The sequence below is a fragment of the Ammospiza nelsoni genome, chromosome 10, assembly GCF_027579445.1.
Source record: "Ammospiza nelsoni isolate bAmmNel1 chromosome 10, bAmmNel1.pri, whole genome shotgun sequence".
NCBI classification, from domain to species: domain Eukaryota; kingdom Metazoa; phylum Chordata; class Aves; order Passeriformes; family Passerellidae; genus Ammospiza; species Ammospiza nelsoni.
This window is the reverse complement of record NC_080642.1, coordinates 19835804-19860743: the sequence shown is the minus strand read 5'-3', so window position 1 is coordinate 19860743 and position 24940 is coordinate 19835804. Positions and strand designations below refer to the sequence as shown.

General features: G+C 45.6%; 1 protein-coding gene across 2 annotated transcripts in view; it reads right to left on the bottom strand.

Moving 5' to 3' along the window:
* Window positions 1–24940, bottom strand: part of MAP3K13 (mitogen-activated protein kinase kinase kinase 13) — a 76118-nt gene that overhangs the window by 16318 nt on the left and 34860 nt on the right. The window contains exons 1-5 of one of the 2 annotated variants that reach the window (XM_059479130.1): window positions 21429–21481; window positions 8964–9538; window positions 1795–1978; window positions 1522–1713; window positions 428–586 (exon numbers count right to left, since the gene is read on the bottom strand). In XM_059479130.1, coding sequence (XP_059335113.1) covers window positions 428–586; window positions 1522–1713; window positions 1795–1978; window positions 8964–9465 — 1037 coding nt within the window. In that variant the 5' untranslated portion in view covers window positions 9466–9538; window positions 21429–21481. Of the gene's footprint in view, window positions 1–427; window positions 587–1521; window positions 1714–1794; window positions 1979–8963; window positions 9539–21428; window positions 21482–24940 lie in introns of those variants that run through there. The other variant, XM_059479129.1, reaches the window with a different exon arrangement.

The following is a 24940-nucleotide window of genomic DNA, read 5'->3' as shown; positions in this document are numbered from 1 at the left end:
CACACAACAACCAGCCTGGTGTGCAGGAAGCACAAGGGGTGGGGAGCAGAGCAGGGGCCTCCCCACAGCTCCAGAGTGGCCCTGAAGAGAGCCAGAAGTGATGGAAAAACCACCCTGGCTGTGGAGGCTGCTGAGGGGGCCTGAGCACAGCACTGGGAGAGAGCTCTGGGCTGGATAACAACACAGGGAAGAATTTCTGCATTTGCTTCCTGCAAGACACAGAATGCACTGAGCCTTAGCTGGAACCTGTGTCATTCCCTTTCCATCAGAGCCCACCAAAGCTCAGGGCACAGGCAGAAGGAGAAATGAACAGCCCAACACAGAGCAAACCATGCTCAGGTACAGGATGAGGAAAGGACATGGAAAGTGCTGGGAAACCAAGGGACTGAAGAGAAGATGAAGGTGCTTGACCATGAAAAGGACTCACCAGATGTCCACTTTCTCAGAGACAGGCTCGTTCCGTATCACCTCCGGGGCCATCCACGCCACCGTCCCCGCAAAGGACATTTTGGTACTCTTGTCACTGAGCTCTTTAGATGTACCAAAATCTGAAATCTTTACTGCATCTGTGTGTGTAACCAAAACACTGGAAAAAGGGAAAAAAAAGAAGTTGTCACTATTTTGTAATTTTTCTTGCACCACAACAGCCACTGGAGTAAATCCCCTCTTAATCAACACAGCCTGTTGATGAGGCCACACTGCTCACAAGTGCAGTACACAAGAAAATATTTTGTATTTTCCCCAATAAAAGCTCTCACTCTCTTTTGGGTCGTTGTGTTTTGTGCCTTAAATGCATTTCTTAATGCTACGAGTCAAAAATCAATCTCAATAAAACTGTAAATTAACAAGTAACTGAGGATCCAGAGGCAAAGCTGTACCTTAAACTGTGCTGCAAATCATCTAAAAGCATTATCTTAATGCACTGTCACAGACTAAAGAAGTAATAAACATCTAGGGAATAAGAATATAAGGAAGCCAGAACATTTTAGTCAGAAAGCAACAGAGAAATGAGGAAGACACATTCCAGAAAACCAGGGAAATAATAGGAGAATAGAAGGAAAACCAAAAAGTCAGGAGGCAACGGAATACCCCACTTTCCAAAAAGACTAGATATTGTCAGATCATTAAATATTTCCTGATTGCTATTTATCATGGAAGACAGCAGTAAAATTTCCACTCTTGTTAAGTGCCAACAAGTTGCAATAGTTTCATTCTCATTGGTTTTGGGTCAACATGGAGCAAAAAATAATAGAGCCTTTTGGACAAACATTAAACTATTTCTCAAGAAAAGGATAAAATAGCCTCAACCAAGGGATGTTTAAGCATCTGAGACTCACTTTGGTGACCTGAAGAACCACAACTGGGGGATGTTTAACTTTGGTGACCTGAGGAACCCAAACTAAGGGATGTTTAAGCAGCTGAGACTCACTTTGATGACCTGAAGAACCACAACTGGGGGATGTTTAACTCTGGTGACTTGAAGAACCCAAACTAAGGGATGTTTAAGCAGCTGAGACTCACTTTGGTGACTTGAGGTCTCGATGGATGATTTTGTGGAGGTGCAGGTAGTTCATGCCGCTGGCAATCCCCGTGGACCAGTCCACCAGCAGGCGTGGGGTGACCTTCCTGCCGGCCCGCAGGACCTCGTAGAGCTGCCCGTGGGCACAGTACTCCATGATGATGCAGTAGCACGGGGCCTGGGTGCAAACTCCCCTGGTAAAGACAACACACAGTGAGCAGCAGCAGACAGACAACTGGACAGGAAGGGTGGCCACCGCAAGCGTCACAACCTACTTGAAGGCGATGATGTTGGGGTGCTTGAGCTTCCGCAGGTGCTTGATGTCCGTCTCGTTCTGGTCCCTCACTTTCTTGATGGCCACCTCCTCTGCGCGGAACTTGCCCAGGAACACGGCGCCCTGAGCCCCGCTGCCCAGCCACTGCAGCTCCGAGATCTCCTCAAAGGGCACCTCCCACGTGTCTGGGAAACAACGGGAATGGAAAAGGTCAAGAACATGGAAACTGTCAGAGCACACCAGGGCAGCACCTGCCACCTCCTGCACCACACCGTGGGCTCTTCTGGAGGGAGTAGGTGACATCTTCTGGCTCACACTGCATGTGCTCAGCCCCAACAACCCTGTTAGCCACCTCCAGCCTGCTCACTCCCATCCTTCCAGCTTTTTCACCACCCTGCTAACCACTTGTGTGAGCCACTCCAGCTTGGCAGGCAGCAATTTACCATACCAGGGACCCTGGACTGGCAATTTTGGGAGGAGATCCTCTACCCCAACACTGAACAAAGTGAGTGACTCCATTGAAAAGCACAGATTAGAAGAAACACTTAATATTCACAAGTGATATAAAAATATTGAGGGTCTTTTTCATTCCCTGAAATAAATAAAAATAGGAAATGAAAGTCAGAGGTGGCAGGCTGTAAAACACAGGGCAGCAGCCACCAAGATAGCCAACACAAAGCATATCAAGCACCAGCAGCAGGCACAGAAATAGGCCCTTCCCACAACAACATCGTGTATATCAGTGTCAAACAGGCAAAACAACCTTAGCCAATTCCTCCTCTTCGGTACCCACACACATTTGTAGGGACAGTGCTGCAGAGGTCCAGTGGCACTGTATAAACTGCTTCAATAGAGCTGCACCCATCAGAACAGAAAGCCCTGTTCCCTGTCAGTCACCTTGAAATTACTTTAAATCTCACAAACAGCAGGATAAAAGGCAGGCAACTGTTTATTTACTGTAATTCAATAAAGATCTACATTTGGAGAATAAATAATTTAGCAGCAAACCCAACAAGTAACTCATTGATTTCTGAAATAAAAGGAAGTCACACCTGTACAGATCTCTGTTTCAGATGACTACAAAAGCTGTCTCATCCAGACTCTGAGCCTTTGGGATGCTCCCAGGGCTGCAGATGGGATTATGCCAAAGTGTCCATTCTAGATACTGTTATCACTGAAGGGAAACTTGTATATCCCAGCTGTCTGTGGGCTGTTCCCAGTTCAAATCTTTCCCTGGGATCATTGCTGGGGCAGACAGGCAGGGGCTGCTGCCTCCTGTTGAGTGAGTGCTCCCCAGGCACGGCCATGGAAAAGCTGCTCTCCCCCAGAGCCAGACCCCAGCACTCCTCCTGCTCACTGAACTAAAAACAAAAACATTGCTCATTTCCAGCAGAAATTCCCTCCCCCCCGGCAGGGCAGAGTTCAACCCCCAGCACATGTTCCTTCCCAGACACAAGGCTATTTTCCATACTCATGGATCTGTTTGCAGCTCTGAACATAAACTGGCATTTAAATCTTTGGACATTTAAACACTAAAAGATTTTAAATAAAGAAAATAATTAGATCATTAATAAAATTCATTAATTCATTATTAAATCAAGAAGATCTGTATTTCTATTTAATTCACACATGTATCACTTCTAAAAGGAGGTGGCAAATAGAGGTGATTTTTGTGCATGTTGATGAACAGCATTTTTATATGGGCAACTATTCTGTCGTACTAAAATAGCTGTTTCTTTCACAGAATCGTGGAACGGACTGGGGGGAAGGGATCTAAAAGCCCATCCAGTCCCAACCCCTGCCACAGGCAGGGACACCTTCCACTATCCCAGGTTGCTCCAAGCCCTGTCCAACCTGGCCTTGAACACTCCCAGGGATCCAGGGGCAGCCACAGCTGCTCTGGGCAACCTGTGCCAGGGCTCCACACCCTCACAGGGAAGAATTTCTCCCAAGTGAGAAATCCATCCATCCATCCATCCATCCATCCATCCATCCATCCATCCATCCATCCATCCATCCATCCTTCCTTCCGCCACTTCCTTCCTTCCTTCCACCACTTCCTTCCTTCCTTTCTTTTCTTTCTTTATTTTCTTCTATCTTTCTTTCTATCCCTGTCCTCTGGCAGTGGGAAGCCATTCCCCATTGTCCAGAGTCTCTTTCCATCCTTACCTGTGGGAAGTCTGTCTTTCTGACACAGACAGAACACTGACACACATTTCCATGAGGCATTTAGAGTTTGTGAGCACTAATGGATAACTGTATCCCCTTGGAACCCTAGTTTGCTCTCAGTATTCCCTATCAGGTAATATTACCTTCCTCTAATATTCCCTCTACAATGGCAAAGGCTGAGAGAGGCTGTAAACAAAGTAAGCAAAAGTTCATGTGGTTCTTTCTGCAAAGTCATCTCGTGTTTATTTCGGAACACAGATGCTCTCCCATATCCCATCTGCATCCTGACTGTCAGGGGCACAATTCAGGAAAGAGGTTTCAGTGTAGTGACAGTGAAATATCCCACGTCTTGGGGAATATCAAGAAGAACAAAGAGCCAAACCACAGGTAACACACAGTGCAGTAGTCAGACTCTTCTGGGCCTTAAGAAACCAGTGGGATACTTCCCCTAAATAAATTACAATGTAATAGTAGCAGGAATTGCACGAGAACTTGTGTTTCTGAGGTGATTAAGAACCATTTGAGTAGAATGATGAGAATCTATTTCCCATGGGGAAGAAACGCAGGAGCAGCCTGAGCCATTGAACCAATCTCTTTGGAGGAAGCCTTTCCCAGCACTGGCTGCTCCCCAGCGCTGGCACTGTGACAAGAAGCATCTCTGGTTTACACAGACCCCCTCTGACAGGCACCTTGCTCTCCAGGTAGACACAAAAACTCTAAAACTCTCACAATGATGGTAAACACACAAATTGTGAAAGGGAAGGTGAAAGCAGCTCCTGGAGACAGTTTCTTAATAAAAAGGAAATGGCTGGCAAGTCTAACGAGTCTCTAGGAAACACAAACAAGTCTTGCTTTAAAGTGCTGGAGTCCCCACAATCCAAATTAAATAACTGGCAGATGCAAATTAAAGAACTGAGTGTGTCTCCCTGAAAGCACTCCCCAACAGCCTTTAGAAATCAGGGTAAACAACTGGAAAAACATAGGAAGGAGGGATTTTATGGGTCAAACCCCAAGTACTTAAACCCCAGATAATCAGCTGGCACTGAACAATACAAAAGCAAATATTCCCAACAGGAATGACTCCTCACCAAGCAGTGATTGGCATCACTTGGTCAACCAGCACAGAGCCTGTGGCAGCTCCCAGCTGACCAAGGCTCTGCCCAGCCTGTGTCCAGCAGGAAAGGACAGGCACACCCCTCTTTTTGACCATTTGGGTGTCAGGAAGGACACTCAAGCAATAATTTCTACAAGAAGATAATGCAGAATCATTCAAAAGCTGTTCTTATCTTTTCCCTCTTTCACCAAGTCACAGCCAAAGCTTCACAGGCAATATGGGCTCAAGGACATGAAACCTATTTGTCTTTTACTACTTGCAACCACAACACAACCACCATGTCCCAAAGCATAGCCTGCAGGGCAGCCAAAGCAGGTGGGCAGGGACACCAGGGAGCAGCAGAAAGTACCACGAAGCACCTGCAGGCAACATAAAATGGTTTGGGTTGGAAGGAATCTTAAAGCCCATTCTCTTCCTCCCCCTGCCACAGGCAGAGACATCTCCCACTATCCCAGGTTGCTCCAAGCCCCATCCAGCCTGGCCTTGGACACTTCCAGGGATGCAGGGGCAGACACAGCTTCTCTGGGCACCCTGTGCCAGGGCCTCAGCACCCTCACAGGGAAGGATTTATTCCTAACCTAATCTTAATCTCTCTTCCATTAGTTAAAAACCACTCCCCCTTGCCCTATCACTACTTCCCCCTGTAAAAAGTCATTCCCTCTCTTCTTTATAAGCCCTGGAGAGCCACATGGCTGCAGATCCAAACTGGGCTCCTACCCCTGCTGTTGATTCAGCCCAACAAAAAGGATTACTCCTGGATGAGGCTTTAAGTAGTTGTCTCATAAAGAAGGGGGAAAAAAATCATCTGCACAGATCCATGGCAGCAGCCCAAAGCTGTAAAGCAGCTCCCAGGGAAATGAAAAGCCACCACAATCCTCTCCCTGCTGCTGAAAGAGCCCCAGACATTTCCTCAGCCACACAGCACTTGCACAAACACAATCCATGCATCCTCTGTGCTCTTGCTAAAAGACAGCAAAAATAAAAATAATCACATACATCAGTTAGTGAACTGCTGGCTTGTATGTAGCTGATGAAATGCACACAAAGATGATTTTCTGGTGGCAAGAAGCAAGAATGAGATCATCTGGAAAAGAGAACATGAATATTCTCACAAAATCCTCAAGTTTCAGCACAGAAGCAGTTTGAAAAGGTTTATCCTTGGGTAACAGAAGTGTAGTACTGCCATCAGGGTAACAGATGTCATCAAAACAAGACAATAGAGGAGCTCCAGAAGAAAAATAATTTTTTTTTAAATCTTCTTTTCACTCCCCTTTCTAACAATGAAGACACTGAAAATGCAGCTCAACTACACAGCTACATATAGCTGATCCCAATTAATCCTCAGCCTTACCACATCTGTAGCCAGTTCAAATCTGCCCTTTTAGAGGGGCCTGATGCCAGCAGCAAACAGCAGTGTCCCTGGGTGTGTGGCTCTGAACATGCCCCCACCACAGGGAGCAGCAAGACCCCCTGTGCACAGGAACGAGCTCTGTGTGCACCCTCCAGCCCCAGCACTGCTCCCAGCTGCTCCTTTTCATTCATTAGTGCTTCCATCTTTTAGTTTGGTGTGTGAGTGTCTCCTGTGGGTCACCAGAGCACAGACTGCACTGTGGGCTCCAGTGCAGCTGCTGGCCCTGCTCTGTGGAAATGGATCTCTCTGTCTCTCTGTCCCACGGGCAGCTCTCCCAAAGCCACCACTCTGAGGTGACAGGGACACACCAGCACAGGAGGGTTCAGAGACAGCAGTGGGGACAGGTGTGGGACACACAGAGAATTGCTGGGAGTGGCCACTGCCACTCTGCACCTGTGGCCTTCCCTTAGACATTTTCATCTTCCCTTACAAACACTGAGCATCCAACCCAAAGCACTGTCACACAGACACTGCCCAATGCCTGCTCTGAATGCCATCTGACTGCTCAGAACCTCCTTTTCCTTCCCAAGGGAGACTCCCCACCCAGACAGCCCTTCCAAAACTGTTCACCCTTTGTGCAATCACCCCAGCAGCCTTAATTCCCCAGGGAACTTTCTGTCACTGTTTTTATTTATAGTCTGAACCACAAGTGCCACACTGAATTTACAACATGCAAACAAAACACAACCAACCGTGCCAGAGAATTACAAAGCAAGCAAACCCTTGCACAGAGAGCTGCTGTTCAGGAGACACCTGGAATGTAGAGATGCATTTTCTGCTTGCTTATGAACTGGAAACAACTGACTCTAGGAAGCTGATTTCAAGGCAAATTCATACAACACGTTATTTAACAGCTCTGTTCCCTCATATTAGGAGCTGTTCCCCATCCCTCTGGGGTTTAGATTTGAACCACTCAGACAGGTTTCTGACCTTGTATCTTATAATTTGTCAGTGCCAAAAAGCCATTTGATTATTACTGAGTGATGCTCAAAGGAGACTTTGCCCCATGGTACTGCAGTGGCCAGGCTGTTCCCATTTTCCATAAGCCTCAACCATTTCAGCTCCTTAATTCTAATGACAGCTTGTTCCTTTCCCATCTGCCACCTCCCTCCCCCTGTGCTAGGGGAGAAATCAGACACCAACAGCAGAGCATACTCTGCTCTTTGGTTTTCAGTATCCCCTAAAACATATATAGAGATAGATATATAGATATATATGCAGACAACTGGGACATCACTTATTCACAAGCTACAGATTTTATATGTATTTATACTCACATACACTTACACATTTACGCTTACACATCTAAATGGAAAAGGTATAAATATTGAAGAACATATTTCTGGAAAGACAAATACTAAATGATATTTTAAAGAGGAAAATTACTCCTCAATAGAAAGAAATAAAAGCCTTTTTAAAAGAGAAGCAATACTCCTGCTATTTGGTGGTCAACTGGGGTCAGCCTTCACCTGGAGGTTATGAAGTGCAAGTGCCTATGTCAGCATTTTCCATCTGGCATAAAAATTAACACAGGGATTAGAAATTAACACAGGGATTGTACCAAGTATTTAAACACAATTCCTTCTGATTCCCAAGCTCAGATTCCGGTCTTGTCACAATTGCCCAAGCTATGGGACTGAACAGGTTTTGACTCCCTCACTGTGGGAACCCAGAACATCCCTCTGGCTGTCCTGGACTGCCAAGACCCCTGCCAGGGGGCTCAGAGGCCCTGGCACTGAGCCCAAAACACCTGTGGGTTTGATTATGACCTGTGGAGCAAATTACCAACCTTATATGAAGATTAGCAAGCCACAACAGTTTAGGTAGAATAGTGAAGTTATCATGGCGTGGAAAAGTAGATTTTAGGGTTTCTAGTATGGGGGTTCAGGAGGCAAGATGGAGGGATCTGGACGTGTCCAGCCTTTCTCCTTCTTCTTCTTGGCCTCCATCTTCTGCTGTGATGTCGGCACTTACAGATTGGTTTAGAGTAGAAGCTCACTGTCTAACATAGGTGATAGGTATTGGAAAGTAATTGTAAAGATTGTACACGTAGTTTTTAGTATAAAGACATAACACAGCCCTGGGGGCAGGCAGCGTGCCTGGAACTGTCCTGCTGGATGGACCTTGGCAGAGCAGGAGAAAGAATTTTATAGATAAGATACAATAAGCAACCTTGAGAGCGAGAAATGAAGAGCCCTGACTCCTTCTTCAAGCACTGGGCTGGGAAAAGAGACTTTGGAACTTTTCTCAGGGTCACTCTGATAAGCTATAGATCCCGACACCTCACGAGCTGCCTCTGCCACCCATGACGGCTGTTGGCTCCATAGTGCAGGATTTATCCCTGGAAACCCGTGACAGGGCTGGACAAGACAAAAACGGCCAAAAATGCGGAGAGCTGGGGAAGAGCCCTGGCTCACTTGCCTGACCTCACACCAAAGCAGAGGGAGCCAGGAGCCGGTGGCTCCCTCTCTCTCACCTTGCTGCTGCAGTTTGTAGTCCGTGGAGTAGGCCTTGCCTATGATGTTCCACACAGGCCGCAGGCACCCGAAGAGCCCCTCGAGGAAGCCTCCGCTGCCGCTGCCCGTCCTGTTGAACTGCACCTTCACATCGTCGCCGGCCCCGTTGGTGTCGCCGTCGCCGGGGCTGCGGGTGCCCTGCGGGAGCCCCGGCTCGGGCTCGTCGTGCTCCCGCAGCTGCAGCACGCTGTTCTCGAAGTGGTCGCGGGCGTCCTCGCTGACGCTGCTCAGCACGGCCGCCGTGCCCGGGCTGCTGACGCCCTCCAGCAGCTCTGCCGGCAGCGAGCCCCGCTCCCGCACGTCCTCCAGCAGCTCCGGGGACGGGCGGCTCCCGGCGGCCGGGGGCTCCTCGGGGAACCTCCCCGAGTCCTTGTCCTCACAGAACGCTTTGCCGATGGAGCTGGGAGAGGAAGACAGGCTCAGGCGCTCCTGGGTGCTGGCCATGATGCCGTGAGTGTGCATCAAGGAGACGGCCCGAGAGGGTGCTCAGAGCATCTGTAGGACACAACTCACATGTGACATGTGGGCCCAGTACCTGAAATGAGAGGAAAAAGAAAAACTTTCAATTTTTTTATTGAAGTATTTTCACTACGTGCGGTTTCACTGAGGCGAGCTGATAATTAACTAGACTTTCCAGACAGCTGCTGATACTTGGTAAATAATTACTGCCCTAAAAGAAACAAATAAATGGTTCCAACAGAAACTCCACTCAGGCAATACTCTCGGTAACATACTGCAGGAATTGACCAGGAAACAAACACCACAATTTTAAACAAGAGCCTAAAGGTCAAAATCGTGAAAGATTCTTTGCAGAGAGCTCCCATAGCATTCCCAGACTGAAGCTGGCCCAGCTCAGCTGCGGTTTGAGTCCCACCACTGTTCCTGGGCCTGGCACAGCCCTCAAGCTCAGGAGCCCTCTGCAAACCCTTGAGACAAGGTGTTAGAGAAACAAAGCCCGGTGACACAGGTGCCTTGATTCCACCAAGGGATGGTTTGTGGCTGCTCCCTCTGAGCTCCACCTAGTTATTGCCATCCTGGACCTCTGATTGACCCTCCATGCCCATTGTGGCAAGGTATGTTCAGTTCTCTAGCCACATCCATGCCACCCTCATAAGCAAGTAAAATTTTGAGTTTCACAGAACAGCAGACCTTCCTTGCTGTTCTCCCAGCACTGCTCTCCACTTCTCTTCTGCATGAAGCTTCTGGGAGGGTGCACATAAAACAAGAGCTGGGATCCCTTTTAAGAAGTGCTCCTATCTTTTGCTCCATGCTCCACTGAGAGGTCTTTTTTCCACAACTCATGGTGTGCCACCTTCCCACAGGGCCAGGTTGGTGGCTAGGGGTCATGCTGCCAGAGCTGCCCACCACAAACACAGTTTTGGGATAGTCCATGCTGGAACAAGAGGCTCTAACACTGGGCCACAAGCAATTAAGTGAATTCAGCCTGCAACATGGAACAAAGTCCAGTTTTAAATTCCATGAGAACCTGAGAGTGGGGTAAAAAAAAATGGCCTTAACAGAAAGTACTTTGTTAAAAAGTAAGATCAGTTAGAGTGGGTGCAAATTCCCAGGCTCTGCAAACGGCCATTGGAAGGGAGAAGGAGGTGGCCAGGTAGGACACAGCCAATGGCAAGGGAACAGCTCAGAGCCATGACTCCTCAGCATGAGGTCACTGCAGAGAGGAGAGATAAGCCCTTCAGCCCACAGGATGCAAAAGCCCTGGGCTTCAGCCCCTCTCCAGCAGCAAACAGGAACAGCCAGGAACCTGGATTACCTTCCTGTATCCTGCCTGATCACATGGGGCTTGCATAAAAGCTTTATTTAGGTTGTAAACTTTGTTCTTTAAAAGAAAGCAAAACAGCAAGTGAGGCAGAGGTTGCAGCACAACCCAAACCAGTAGAGGAGCTGAATCAGACCCATATGGGAAGCTGGAGAGTTGGTTATTCCTGACCTGCTGGTGACCAGCACTACAATGACCAATTCAGCAGTGTGGGAAGCTGCAGTGTGACCTCAGAATACAATTACTACTAGCAGCAGTTGTTCTATTATCACAGATTTTGTTATTGATAAGAAGATGCTTCAGACCTGAACAGAATTTCAGAAAAACACCAGGCCAGGCCCAACTCAGTGCTCCTGGGCACAGCCCCAGCTCATCACCTAAGGTCACTTAAACAAGTGATTGTTTAAACAAGAGCAAAGTGCTACCACTGCTCCTACGGATAAATCTGCTTTTTGTAGCATAGAATATTAAGCAATGCAAATAAAACATCAGCCAGGTATCCTGCAAGAAACTCCAATGTAAAGGCTCGAATTTGAAGTAAAAGTGTCCCAAAATACATGAAATTTAAGCCTTGGGAAGTGCATTAAGGATTAAATCAGACTTGGAGGATAAAATAACTTTGTTATTATGTGACTCTCAAGAGTACACTACTACAGTGTAAGCTTTTGCTTTTACATTTTTACAGTTTTCTGCCTCTGGAATGGTTGATTGTGGAGGTTTAACAGGGAATGAAGAGCTTTTCACTACACAGCTCAGGCAAGAACAAAGCCCCAGACTCAGGGATATCAGGTCTGTTTTCCCAGATCAAATTGCTTTCTCCAACACTGAGATGCTCCAAATAAAAAAAGCCTTCAGGCACTGTGTCCTGCCACTTCACATGCCCCTTTATGTGCTTCATGGGGAGAGAAGGCATATAAAAGTTATGAAATTATTTTCAAACTAGCATGATACAGCCTTATTTAGGCCCTTACATAAGCAGCCTAATTTTCAGAGGTGTAGCAAACTCATTGTTTGGAGAGCACGAAACAGCAGCATTTCTTTTAAAACAACTTCCTCTCAAGCCAACTTGAAGCAAAGTGGTGCAGAAACCCTGGGAAGGGAAGAAAGTGGTTTCTGCCACACCACATCAGTGCTGATTTGTTGGAAGAAGTTAATTCTTTTAATTCTCTTCTATTGTAGTAAATTCTGCAATGTGCGACCTCTTGCTTTAGCAAAATGTGATTTAATCCAATGAAAGTAGGCTGGTTTAGATCTCTTGAAACAAGAGAAGAAAAGCATTTCCCAAGTTTTATTGTCATAGCTGCTGCTATTCTTTCAGTCATAGCACCAAAAGGCTGAGATTTTTCAGGTTGACCTCTTCCCAATAAAAGAAAAGGCAAATAAAAACATTTTCTTGGGAGTTTTAGGTTTCATTATATCCAGAGTGCCATTCAGGATGTACTTAAAAGAACATGTAGTGATAGGACAGGGTGGAATGGCCTTCAGCTGAAGGAGGGCAGGTTTAGTTTAGATATTAGGAAGAAATTGTTCCCTGTGAGGGTGGGGAGGCCCTGGCACAGGCAGTGTCCAAGGCCAGGCTGGACAAGGCTTGGAGCAACCTGGGATAGTGAAAAGTGTCCCTGCCCATAGCAGGGGTGGAACTGGATGATTTTTCAAGTCCCTTCCAACACAAAGCAGCCTGGGATCCCATGTCTGTGATCTGTATGTGCATCATGAGCTTTCCCAGGGAAAGGCCTGGCCAAGGCTGTGCTATTTCTATCTGAGTGATGCTCCTGCTGCAGCAGCCTCCCAGTCAAAAGCTGGAAGCTCCATGTGTGGGAGGACTGTGCATATTTAAGAGATTGAGATTTCACAAAGTGCTGCTGCACACACAGACTTGAAGGCAGACCCTTGGATTTGAACTGTTTTGATGAGTTCATGCAGTTTGCACTAACAAACTTCTTTTCTGTCTGGAAGGAGATTCAAGGCTCAATGTAATTTTGTACAATCACAACTTCTCATAAATTACTCCATTTCCATGCAAAGTATTTTTCCAGGCAAAATCCCACCACCCTCAGACAAGAGGAGCATGAAATCACCTCTTGAAAGATTGAGGCTGCTCGTCAACATGTCAGACAGCCCAAAATTCAGTTTGAAACTACAGATAAGTGAGAGTTTACCTGAATCACCAAGTGAGTGAATGAGCTACCAAGGCACACCTTGCCTGATATTGTGCCTGTCCCTGGAAAGAGCCACCCAGGAGTGTCCCCACACTCCCCCAGAGCCACCAAAGCACGTGGCTGCCTATACAAGTTCAATATTCCTAAGAGTGTCAACACAATGGTCAGGTTTGCAGCTGAGTTAAGCCAATGCCTTGTGTGAACCATGACTGAAGTTCCTCCTTTAAAGTTTCTCCTTTAAAGATCTAAGCTAAAAATTGAGTGGCAAATCAGACACAGCATTGCAGACACAGCACACAAACCAAACAAAAACTCAGTGCTGGAAAGGTGATGTAAGCACAGAGGCCACCACTCAAGTCTTGTGACAGTCAAAGTCTCCAGTAACACTAAGTTTGCTTCCTTTAACACTATTTCTATCTCAGCCAGTGAAGCACAATCTCTGCTTGCACTTCCAACATGCAAAGGGAATAAAAGCAATTGTCTGACCCATGTTTAGGGCTGAAGCAGAGCTGCTGGCAGAAATTATCCAGCTGGGACATGGAACTACCACAGACAGAGGAGATTCCTGCCCAGATCACTACCTACAGCCAAGCCCTCTGGTGTCCTTGCTTTTTCCTGGTACTCAGTGTGATTTCCTCCTGGCTGCAGTGCTCATCTCCTCACTGATAACACAACTGGAATTTATGGGTGCATCATCTCAACTAGTGGCTTGTGACAAAGCTTTAAAAATGCTCTAAAATCCAAACAAAACCACAGAAAGCATATCTATAAGGCACAGACATCATGTTCTCCTGCCCCTTGTGACTCTCTCTCAGATTCTACAGGGAATTTTTACAACACATTGATGCACAGTCCTCTGCCATTGCTGTACAACTCCAGCACAGGAACAACTGAGAGTTGCTGAATTGGCAAGTCCCAGAGCTTTTGTTGTCCCTTCTGACCTTTGGGGTTTGAACTGTATGGTTTCACTACAAAGGATTTCAACAGACTTTCTTTCTTGGTCTCCTGATGAAGAAAATATTACATGAATGGATCAGATACTCCTCTTCTGCCACACTTTTTACCTTACTTGGAATATAGGCTTGTGTTTTGCGTGGTTGCTTTGAAAACAAAAAGTAAAAGCAGATTTATTAGTAGAGAATGAATTACACATCACCAAAAGGCAAACTTGTTTTCAGGAGGGTTGAATTTTTTTTAAAGTTACATTATTACATTAATTAATTACATTACATTTTTATAAGTTGATAAGAGATAAGTAATTATCTGTTTTGTTAGGTTGTAAAAAAGAAATCACACTATGAAGCTTGCCCACATTAACCTGGTATAATCCAGCCCAGGCTACAGGCAAACCTTTAAACCAACTACAGAGTAGCCCAAGGCAAAAGCTTGGGTGCTTTTAAGCCATCAATCTCCTTCTCAAGACACCACTCCTTCAGGGAAGAACATTTCTTCCCATCTTACACCCACATGAATGCCCAGCCACAACCCAGCCTTATCTTTAAATAGTACAATTACATAGCCAAAACATCATCAATTGCAGATAAAACAAGTGAAAATTCTTCATCTGACCCAGCTGGGATTTCCTGTCACTGCAATAGCTCTGTCTATATAAACGTATCTCTACAACAAGCATGTTTACCTGGGAAAGTCAAGTCTTGTCACACTGGCTTTTTTTGTGCTTTACACTGCTCCTTCAGGTTGTCAGTACTTCTGCACCTCCTGACTTGAACACATACTTTTACTTCCTCTCTCCAATAAATATTTGGATGCTACCTCAACATAAAACAACTTTCTTCTGCAGACACCATAATCCCCACCTGAGTGATGTGGTAGCAACTGCTGAGGGCTCACAACTATCATAATCATCATCATTTAAAAACATTAATAGAACATTAACATAGCCATGGGCATTAAGCACGTGAGACCACAGACATGTTGTGTGTAGTCTGTGTTATCACAACAAAAACCTGACTTTGTGATGATTTAATTTAGCCTTTATTCAATATATTCCATCTATCCAAAACCAGAGATATATCATTTTTGGAAAAGTGATTTTAGTTGTGCTGTCCTTTTGTCTGTGGCTGTACCAGTGAGAAAGAGAACCCTGTCTAGCTCAGTGGCCAGAACCCTTTCTGACAAGGACAAAAATAGCAAGATGTACCAGCCAAGGAACACCCCTAATGGCTGAAGCCCTGCTCTGTGCAGAGCCAGCTGCAGGTTTGCTTGGCACCTTGCACAGCCCAAGCAGGCCTGGCTGAGGAGGAAGAAGAGGCACCTGGGCTGCAGCAATGGGATGAAGGCACAGCAGCTCAGGAGGTCCATCCATGCCCCTCTCCTGCTGCAGAGCCAAGGGAAGGGTGTGCAGGCAGGCAGAGCTGCCCAGCAGTGCCCTGCTCACAGCACACTGGGCTGGGTCTGTGCCTCTGTACACAAAGGACTGGGCCTGTCTGTGCAAATGGGCCAAGGAATTGTTTAACCAGAGCACCTCAGCACACACTGGGCTGTGGCAGGGAGTTTTGTACTTAACTCTGTGTTGTAGAAGGTAAAACCAACTGCTCTTCATTTTGCATGCCTTTAATTCTTTCTTTCTTGGAACAGCCAGTTGTTCACTGCTTCAGTGGCACCTGAACATATTATCTCTTTAATTCCAGCTGTGATTTTACAAATTATCCCATCCTCCACTACAACATCCTTTCTCAAGTCTAACAATTCTCACTTGACCTTCTCACTCTCCATGTGAAACTTGCTCTGAGTCTTTGATCACCTCTTTTCCATTTCTCCTGTATCACCTTGAAGTTATAGAACATAGAATCACAGAATAGTTTGGGTTGAAAAAAGCCACAAAACCTTAAAATTCATGGGCAGGGACACCTTCCACTAACCCAGGTTGTTCCAAGCCCCATCCAATCTGGCCTTGAACATTTCCAGCGATGGGGCAGCTTCTCTGGGGAGTTGAGGAAGTCAGACCACAGCCAGGATTCCCAGAAAGGACAGAATGCCACAGAAATGCACAAAGGCACAATGATCATTTTGGCTTCTCAGGATGCTGAGCTAACTTCCATGAGTCTCTTACTACTCAGATCTCATTATTGAGCAGAAAAAACTATGTCAGAGCCTAATTCTGACTGTTAAGACTGAATTGTGTTTAATCAACACTAAATTGAACTGGTATTTTACCACCAAAGTTCACTGGAGCCTTCCACTACTGCCTGCAGGTGGCCTCCATAGTTATTACCCTCAACACCTTCCTTGTGAAGTCTCACAGCCTAAACAGAATATTCCTAAAATATCTGGATAAGGGAAGAAAAGGTGGGAAGAGTATGAGTAGTTCCATCTCCAAAGCAGAGAAAAATGTTTCAACATTACCATCCTTTTATCCCTACTCTTATTCCCTATCATTTAACCAGTAATCTGTCTGCCAGCCTGGTGTCTCAGTTATTTAATAGCTGTTTAGCCTCTTTAAGAGCCTCTGCTAAGTATTCCTGCCAAAATCCCAACAGATTGTATCAACCAGATCCCCCTTCCCACCATGCTCCTGTCTCCTCCAAAGATATTTAATAGATTTCCAAAGCAGACTTCACCTTAAAAGAACTGGTGACTCTTATCCCCACATGCAATGTGTGCATCTGCCCTGGCTCTCAGCATAGGAATTAATTTCTACCTCCAGCACCAGGCAACAAATGTTTCACTAGAACCTCCTTCAGCATAAGGTCGCAAATTTGTGGGGGGTGCTGAAGCAGTGCTTGATTTGGAAAGAGAAATCAAGCATCCATTTATTTTATTTTTTCACAAGGAATTAAAAAAAAAAAGAAGCAATAAAAATTCATCTTGGTGAGGGAGAGACCCAAAGAGCCCATCCAGGCTCTTGTGAGTGCAGGGAGAGCTCTCAGGGGCAGGGAGAGCACGTCCTGCTCCACCTGGCAGCGCTGCCAGCGCCGGCTGGGAAATAAGCACCTTACGTAACGGCGTATTTTCAGCACTACACACAGAAATGCTGCCTCTACCCTGCAGAAGGTATTTTTGGATCTGCTAAAATGCTACTGTGTTCTTCCAGGGCTTTGCATTCTTCTGCTCAGAAATTGCATAATCTGATGCCATAGGAAATAAGTGGTGTTGCATAATGACTCTGGTATTGGCTGCAGGGACCAGGGACTGCCCGTTCCTGCTGGAGAGCAGCCCTGCTCTGAGCCCAGGTGCTTGGGGAGAAAGGGGAACCCACAGCCACCTGCCCCTGGGGAGCAGGGGAGCACAGCAAGGACCTTGCAGTTACCTCACAAAAATCAGGGTAACTAACTCCCCCAATTGCTCTTTGCTCCCCTCCCCGTGGCTGCTACATGTTGTGAGCTGTGTGCACACAGGGAACACCACCAGCCCCACACAGACACAATCCACCACAGGCCCATCAAAAACACTGGAAAACATTCAGCTGGGATAAAGACAGAATAAATGCTGATCAGCCTTTTATACTATGGAATTACTACTGAAACCTGTCTCAGACTAAAATGTAGAAATGACCTTAAGTTACACTCTTCTCTTTCACCTTTCTAGCTGTCTCCACAGTAGGAAACTTTTCAAACCCAGTGACAGGCTTCAGGCTCTGTTCTTCAGGCTCCTCATCCTTCCCAGTTCTGTACTTTTACCTCACTGAAAATCCCCATGCTATTATTGATCCATACATTATTATATTACTATATAATTACTATATGTTGTCATACTACTATATCATTACTATATGTTATTATACTACTATTACTATGCAACAACAACAGATTTAAGGATTCAAACTGAAATATTTTACAGCAGCAAACACCAGTAAAATTTCCAGTTTAGTTCACAGAGGCCTTACAGCCCCACATTTCCATGTTAAGGCACTAGATGTTCCAGCCTTACCAACACACAATATCTTGGAATTTCCCCCCCTTACAGAACTGAAACACCCTATTTTCCTTCAAAGAGTAGCATTAAAATTAATTAATGTCTGAAAGATCTTTGAGGATGAAGATCAATATCACAGTGCTTTCAGGAATCCAGTGAATGAATCAAAGTCTCACTTTAATTCACGTGAGGTGTCAGACTGGTCTCAGGTAAACTCGCTCACTCCCACGCTTGTTTTTATTTTTATAGTAGATATGAATTATTCAGCATTTGTAAAGCACATTCAACATGTAAATGCTACTCACACAAACTTCTCAGTACTAAGAGCTTATGTGCTTCACACCCTAAACTCAACAGCTCTCCATGAAAGTACAACAATTCCTGGGGTAGGTGCAGTGCTCTGGCCCTGTCACCCCACACCAGGTCCATGTGTGGGTGTACCTGCTGGGAAGGGGAAGGACACCTGAAATCCAGCTGGCAGATCTGGGAAGGGAAATGACAGCAGTACTGAGTTGTATTTAGCAAGCACCATACACAGCAAAGAGGATTACTCCTCGACAGAGGCAGCACAATGCCCTGCTCAGGAGCCTCTGGTAAGCCTGTATTAGTGACAGCGCAGGGTTAGAGGTGTGAGCCTGCTCCACTACAGCTCTGTGTGCTGGTAACACACAAACACTGACCTGGGGCTGCTCCTGAGGCTGGCACAGCTCCTGCCACCCAGCCCCGCAGGGACCAGCACTCAGACATCCCAGCTGGGCCACTCTTGGGCTGCAGCTGATGGCTCAACACCTGAGGACCTCCTCAGGCCCAGGATGGTGAGGCTGAACTTCCCGTGTTTCAGCAGGAGAGTCACAACTGTACAGCCACATTACTGATTTGGGTGTCCTCCAGAAGACACAGAGATGGGGGACAGGACAAGCATCCCTGGAATGAACAGAATGTCTGCACAGAGACCTCCATTCCTTCAGCCCACCAGCCTCTCACCCCTGCCAGGACTTTCTCCTTCCTTCCCTTCCAGCACCTCGGTGCTGTGTTACCAACAGCTCCAGAGGGAACAGCACCAACAATCACAACTTCACCAGAGGGTTATAAATCACAGACTTTACACAGACAAATCTGCTCTTCCTCCTGGCCTACACCCAACTGTTGCCAAAGCCTTTGAACCCCCTCCAACCACCAACTTCTCAGCTGAAGCTGCAGCAGGGAGAGAGCACCAAGGTCAAAGCACACACTGACTATTTACAAGGGTAGGAGTAACTACACACAGAGCTGCTGCTCCTGGCCCAGCCACAGCTGCCAGCCTGGTATTCAGCCCTAAGTGGTCGGTGTTTGGGTGAAATATTTACCCCCCACTACCCAGGAGATGAGACTGATTTGCTGCAATGACACAAAACAGGAGCCTACAAAGGCCTCTGCATGGGATGTATTTTTGCCAAGGAGGGATAAAAGACAAAGTCCCATAAGCTGGACAGGGCTTGGTGAAGTGCCAAACTCCTGAGAGCTTCAGAGGTAGCACTTGCCTTAGTTGACTCATTTGGATTCAGTTCTGGCTGAGAACTCACTGGAAGTTGTACAAGGAGTGAACCTCCTGCTGCCTTCCTCCACTGGGATCTCAGGTCAGAGCTTGGCTAAAGGGCTCCATGCACCTTCCCCTGCCTGCCCTGGCCCCAAGGACCAGAGCTGAAGGGCAACCAGCACTGATTTAAAATCTGCTCACACATGCCATGCCAGATTTCTTTTATTTTTATTTAAAAAAAATAAAATTACAACTCTGCCATCTTGAGAAGCCCAACTCTTGAAAATCCACTCCCCACATCTCAACTAGAGACAGCCTGGAACAGGTACCAGGCAGGAACAACTCAATCCTAATCAGCCATCTCACATTTGCTATAAAAAAAGTCCTGAGAAAACAGGAAATTCTTAAAACTTTTCTTATTCTGCCACTGCTTAGAGCAGACCCATGCTTAAATAACTCCTAATTGTGAAAGGTCTTACCTCGGGAGAGATTTTCAAATAAACCATTACTCAATTTTCTGATCCACTGGAGATAAGCAACTCACCTAGTCTTTACAATAGGAGATGAAAAAGGGAGGTTGAAAATGCAACCAAAAAGCCCCCAAACATGATTAAACCCAAGTTCACCTATAGCTGGGGCAAAGTGGGAGTCTCTACCATTTATTCTGTGCTAGAAGTTACTTGCTAATTCCGGGCACAAGGGTCAAAATGAATGCCAGCTATAAATTTAACTATCAGGCAGCAGGGGACAAAGACAAATCTGAATGACAGGACCATTCCAGATCAAAGACTCAGACAGGAGGCCCCAAAGACAGAAAACAAAACTGGTGTTAGAGCAAAACAAACAAACAAACAAAACCTCCACTACATCAAAATCTGGATTTATTTGTGTTTCTCAGCAGAAGGCTGTCACAGACAGAGAGTTCAAAGGGCTGCCTCTCTCTAGAAACAAAACCGTACACATTCATTCAGGAGCACAACAAAAAGGGTAGTGACAAAAACTTTTAAACCCATGACAACTCTACCCTCCCCATTCTAGGGTATCCCAAGGTGTCTGTGGCTACCCACACAGCAGGTCCTGTGGAAAGTGCCCACATTTCCAGCCAGACTGACTGCATCTCTCTCCTTTCAAACATTTTCATGTTTTCTCCCTCAAAATTATTGATCTAAATACATTCCTTCATCTTCTTCTACTGAACAGATTGCCTACTGCTAAAATCAGTATATCCAAACACATGGGCCTGATGTCATCTTTCTCCAGATCTACTTAAAATATCCCATTTTTCATTTACTTAAGGGAGACATGTGGTTTGATATGATTAAGCTACTGCAGCACCTAAACCACCCCCCAAAACAAAAATAAAGAGGAGCTCTTCTTTTCATTGGGAGAAAACATGACATCATGCCCATTCAGGTGAGCAGGAATATGACAAATCTTGCCCCAGTGAACAGTATCGTTAACTGCAAAGGTACTCCCAGCTCCCTCATTTATTAGGAAAATGAGGGGTGAAAATTGTGTTCAGCACATCAGAGACAGCTCAAACTGCTATTTTCAATAATACAGGAGCAAATTCCTACCCAGCTGATTGAAAGAAAAACACACCTCCTTCGTCTCAGAAATAAAATTAAATTATTTAACACTGTAAAACACAAGAGGAATTATCTGATTAGCCCACAAGGAAAAAAAAATTACAATTCCCAAAAAGGCAAAAATTACAATTCTGCCTCTTTACACTATCTAGTAATTCTTAAGTCATTGGATATAAATGGAATATACAGGCATTCTCCATTGCCATTCCCTTCCCCTTTAAAAGGGGGGCACAAGAAGATAACGTGCAAAATTGCAAGTGAAAAATGTCCAGCACACCGACAGGCAAAGGCCAGGCCAGCTCTCAGATTCATATGCAGTGATGGATAAATTAAGGTTTCACGTTTCCTCTTCCCTTTCTCAGCATCATTTTTTAATCCCTTTCCCATCACAAATGCAACATCCATCTGTCCTTCCGAAATAAATGGCGAGAGGGGAACGCTGACCATGAAACACCACACACAAACACACACCCCTCACAGAAACACACTTCCCCCTAAATACTCACAAGGATGAAGATTTCCTATGTGATGCTCCATTTTCTTGTTTTAAAAAGATGGAAGGCAAAAAAAAAAAAAAAAAGGCAAAAAAAAAAGAAAAAAAAAAAAAAAAAAAAAAGGAAGTGTTGCAAAATAAAAGGAAATTCCACCCACACAATCCTGCAGCCTGCTGCAAAGAAGCACCGAGCGTGCTGACGTCACGGATTCATGAATGGATGGAAATGGGGCTGGATGGAGCCCGGCGGGGCTGCGCGGCCGCCAGTCCCCGCCCGCCCCGGGCTCCGCCGCCAGAGCCCCCGAGCGGCGCCGCCGGGCCCGCGCCCGCCGCTCCCGGGAGCAGCGCCGGCTCCGGCAACAGCCAGCTGCCGCGGGAACAGCGCGCCCGGCCAGCGGGGAAGGAGCGCATCGCCGCCCCGGCTTCTTACGGGATTACAAACCGCGCGTATTATTGTTAAAACAACTAAATATAAACGCGGACCGGGAGGAAGGAGCGGGGAGAACAATAGGAGGCTTGTGTTTGATTAGCGATGCAAATGCACCGGTAAAATAAAAATAGGAGTATTAACAAAATCCCACGTTCGGCTCCAGTCAAACATTGGCGGCAGCGGGAGGACAAGCTCATAACCCCGTAAGGTACGGGAACAAAGATCCGAGCAGGCAGAGTTTCACTCGGGCTATGTAAGGCACGGTGGGCACATCACCCAACCATTTCCACCCCTGTGCCAGTCCCAAACCAGTGGGATACACTTCAATGGATGCAGAACACCCAAATCTTTGGCAGAGTCCTGCTAACCACCTGCCAGAACAGCTGTGCTTCACCTGGATGTGGACAGGGAAGGAGCACAAATTCTGCCAATCCCAGTGCCAATCCCAAGCCAGTGGAATACAATTCACTGTGCAGACCAGATCAGCAGAGAACACCCAAATCTTTGGCAGAGTCCTGCTAACCACCTGGAAGAGCAGCTGTGCTTCACCTGGATATGGACAGGGAAGGAGCACAAGTTCTGCCAATCCCAAGCCAGGGGGATACACTTCACTGTGCAGAACATCCAAATCTTTGGCAGAGTCCTGGTAACCACCTGCAAGAGTAGCTGTGCTTCACCTGGATGTGGACAGGGATGGAGCACAAGTTCTGCCTTCTTTTTGTACCTTTGGAGCATGAGGGAAGGAATGGAGGAATGAGCATGACAAGGAGTGAAGATCAAAGTTTGAAGGATAACCTGGGCTGCAAGCTCTGCAGTTATACCATCTCAGGGTTGACCAGAATTCATCAATTTGGCCTCAAACTCCTTCTGAACAATTTGCAGCCTCAAAATTATTAAGAGACAGAATTTCCATATTTTCACCACACCTTTTCCTAGCCAGTAGGAAGCCATTATGCCAAAACAGGGTGTCCCAAAACTTACTCTGGTGGAGCACATCTGACAAGAATGTCTGAGACAATCCTACCTTTCCTTATGGAAAATGGGTAACATCCCAAAATTAATCAGGACTGGATGTAACAACACCACAGATCTGGGATGAAAAACCAAGGATTTTGTGCCTACTTGATCTCATGTGAACAGCAATACTGGTATCCGCTTCTGCAGAGGGAGGAGGAGGGCTTGGATTTTGGACTGTGGTTTCTGAATTAAGATTTATAGATCTTATAAATTAAGATTTATAAATCTGGCTAGGGAAAATGAAAAGGAATGCAAATTTCTTATTACCTACTTTCAAGATCAAAGAAATCACAAATTCAGTTTTGCTTTAGAAATATCTCTTCTTTAAGAGCTAAAAGTCACCAAAGCACAAGATTTCTGCCCAGACAACATCACTGCTGCACTCGTGTGCCCAAGGGGAAGCAGGAGTGGAGGGACAGAGAGAGAGATATCTCTTCTCCAAAGGGATCACTTTGTGCTCCATTTCAAATCCCAACTGCACCTGCTGTGCCTCCCTGCCTTGCCCTCCAGAGCCCAGCACTCAGCTTTCCACCACCAAGAGATGGAGACAGCTTCCAGATCTCCCTGGCATTTTCAAAACAGACAAAAACATTCATTTACTTTCTTACCCTAAAGGGATCAATTCAGGAACTAGAAGGGGGAGTAGAGTAGCACATGCAAGAAGTGGAAGAAAAAGAGAAATATTGCTACAGAATAAGAAAAGTCAGAATAAAAATAAAAGGAAATAATTTTCAGAGGTTTCCAAGGGTTAATTGCAGTGACATTTACAAAAAAAAAAAAAAAATGCAGCAGAGAAAATAAGTGGGAACAAAACCCCAGGAGGACTCCAGGAGAAGAAAAGAGCTTGTGCATAGCATTTCATATTTTTTTGCCCATGGTGGCTTGGTTCAGTATCCCAACACATGATTTCATTTATGCCTCAAGGGCTCAGGTTAAAATTTTTAAACACAAGATCCTGAACTTAATACAAAGTAATACCTTAAATCATTGTAAAACAGAAAACCAACCCACATTGTCCTAAAATTGATGGCTGCTACACAATTATGTTGTGTTGCAACCAGGTAAGTATTTTCATAGTACACATTACACAGCTCCTTTGATCAGTAACTTAGTTGATCAATATTAAGAAAGAGAAATTCTTCTCCTTCCTCTCACTCAGACAAAATCATTGGTAAATGCAGGGAACTCAAGTATCAGGTGCCAAATATAATTTGGCTCAGTATTGATGTCAAAAGAGGAAAAAAATGTACTATATACAACAAGGGTATAAGATACTAAAAATCCAAAGTTCTTAAGGGACCACAAGAGTGCCAGTGAAAAGCTGACAGACAACAAGATTTCTGAAAGGAATTATGGGCAACCAAGTAACTAGACCAGGAGGAGAAATAACAGGCTAAACTGATGGCAATGGGTGCAAAAAGAAAGCTAAAAGTATTTCTAAAAACTAACTAGTTCACTATATTTGAAAAATACAAGATAATTAAGTATTTCCAAGCCAATTAATAACTAATAGGAATGTTATACAGCATCTGCTAGGCATAACATTTCTAGTTGGCACATCCTATTGATTTGAGCTCAGTCCTAAAATAATCATTTAACAAGTTCTCCAATCCCGTGACCTTCAATTTTAATAAATTGGTGAACAACTAAAATTGCAGAAGACTGAAATACCAATATTATGCCAATACTCAAAAATAGCATACGTTGTTATTTGTAGGCCTTGGCAAGTTGGGAAGAAATCCTAAGCCAGCCTTTGACAAGGAAGGATGGTTCTGCTGCCCTGGACCAAGGGCTGAGTTATCCCAGGATCCTGCAAACCCAAAGCAAACACTCAGTGCTTCCTGTGGCATATTCCTCTGACAGCAGCAGAAAATTAGAAAAGAGATGGGAGTGACTCAAAGGTTAATTTCACAATTATGCAGCACTTAGGCTGTTAATAAACCTATTCAGCACACACTTGGAGGTACAGGAGGGACTGCTCTGTGAAAAGTTCCTACCTGGATGAATAAAGAAGTGAATGGAGACAGCAAATGATGTTCTATGAGATAAACATTGGGTTGAACATTTGCATAGATCAG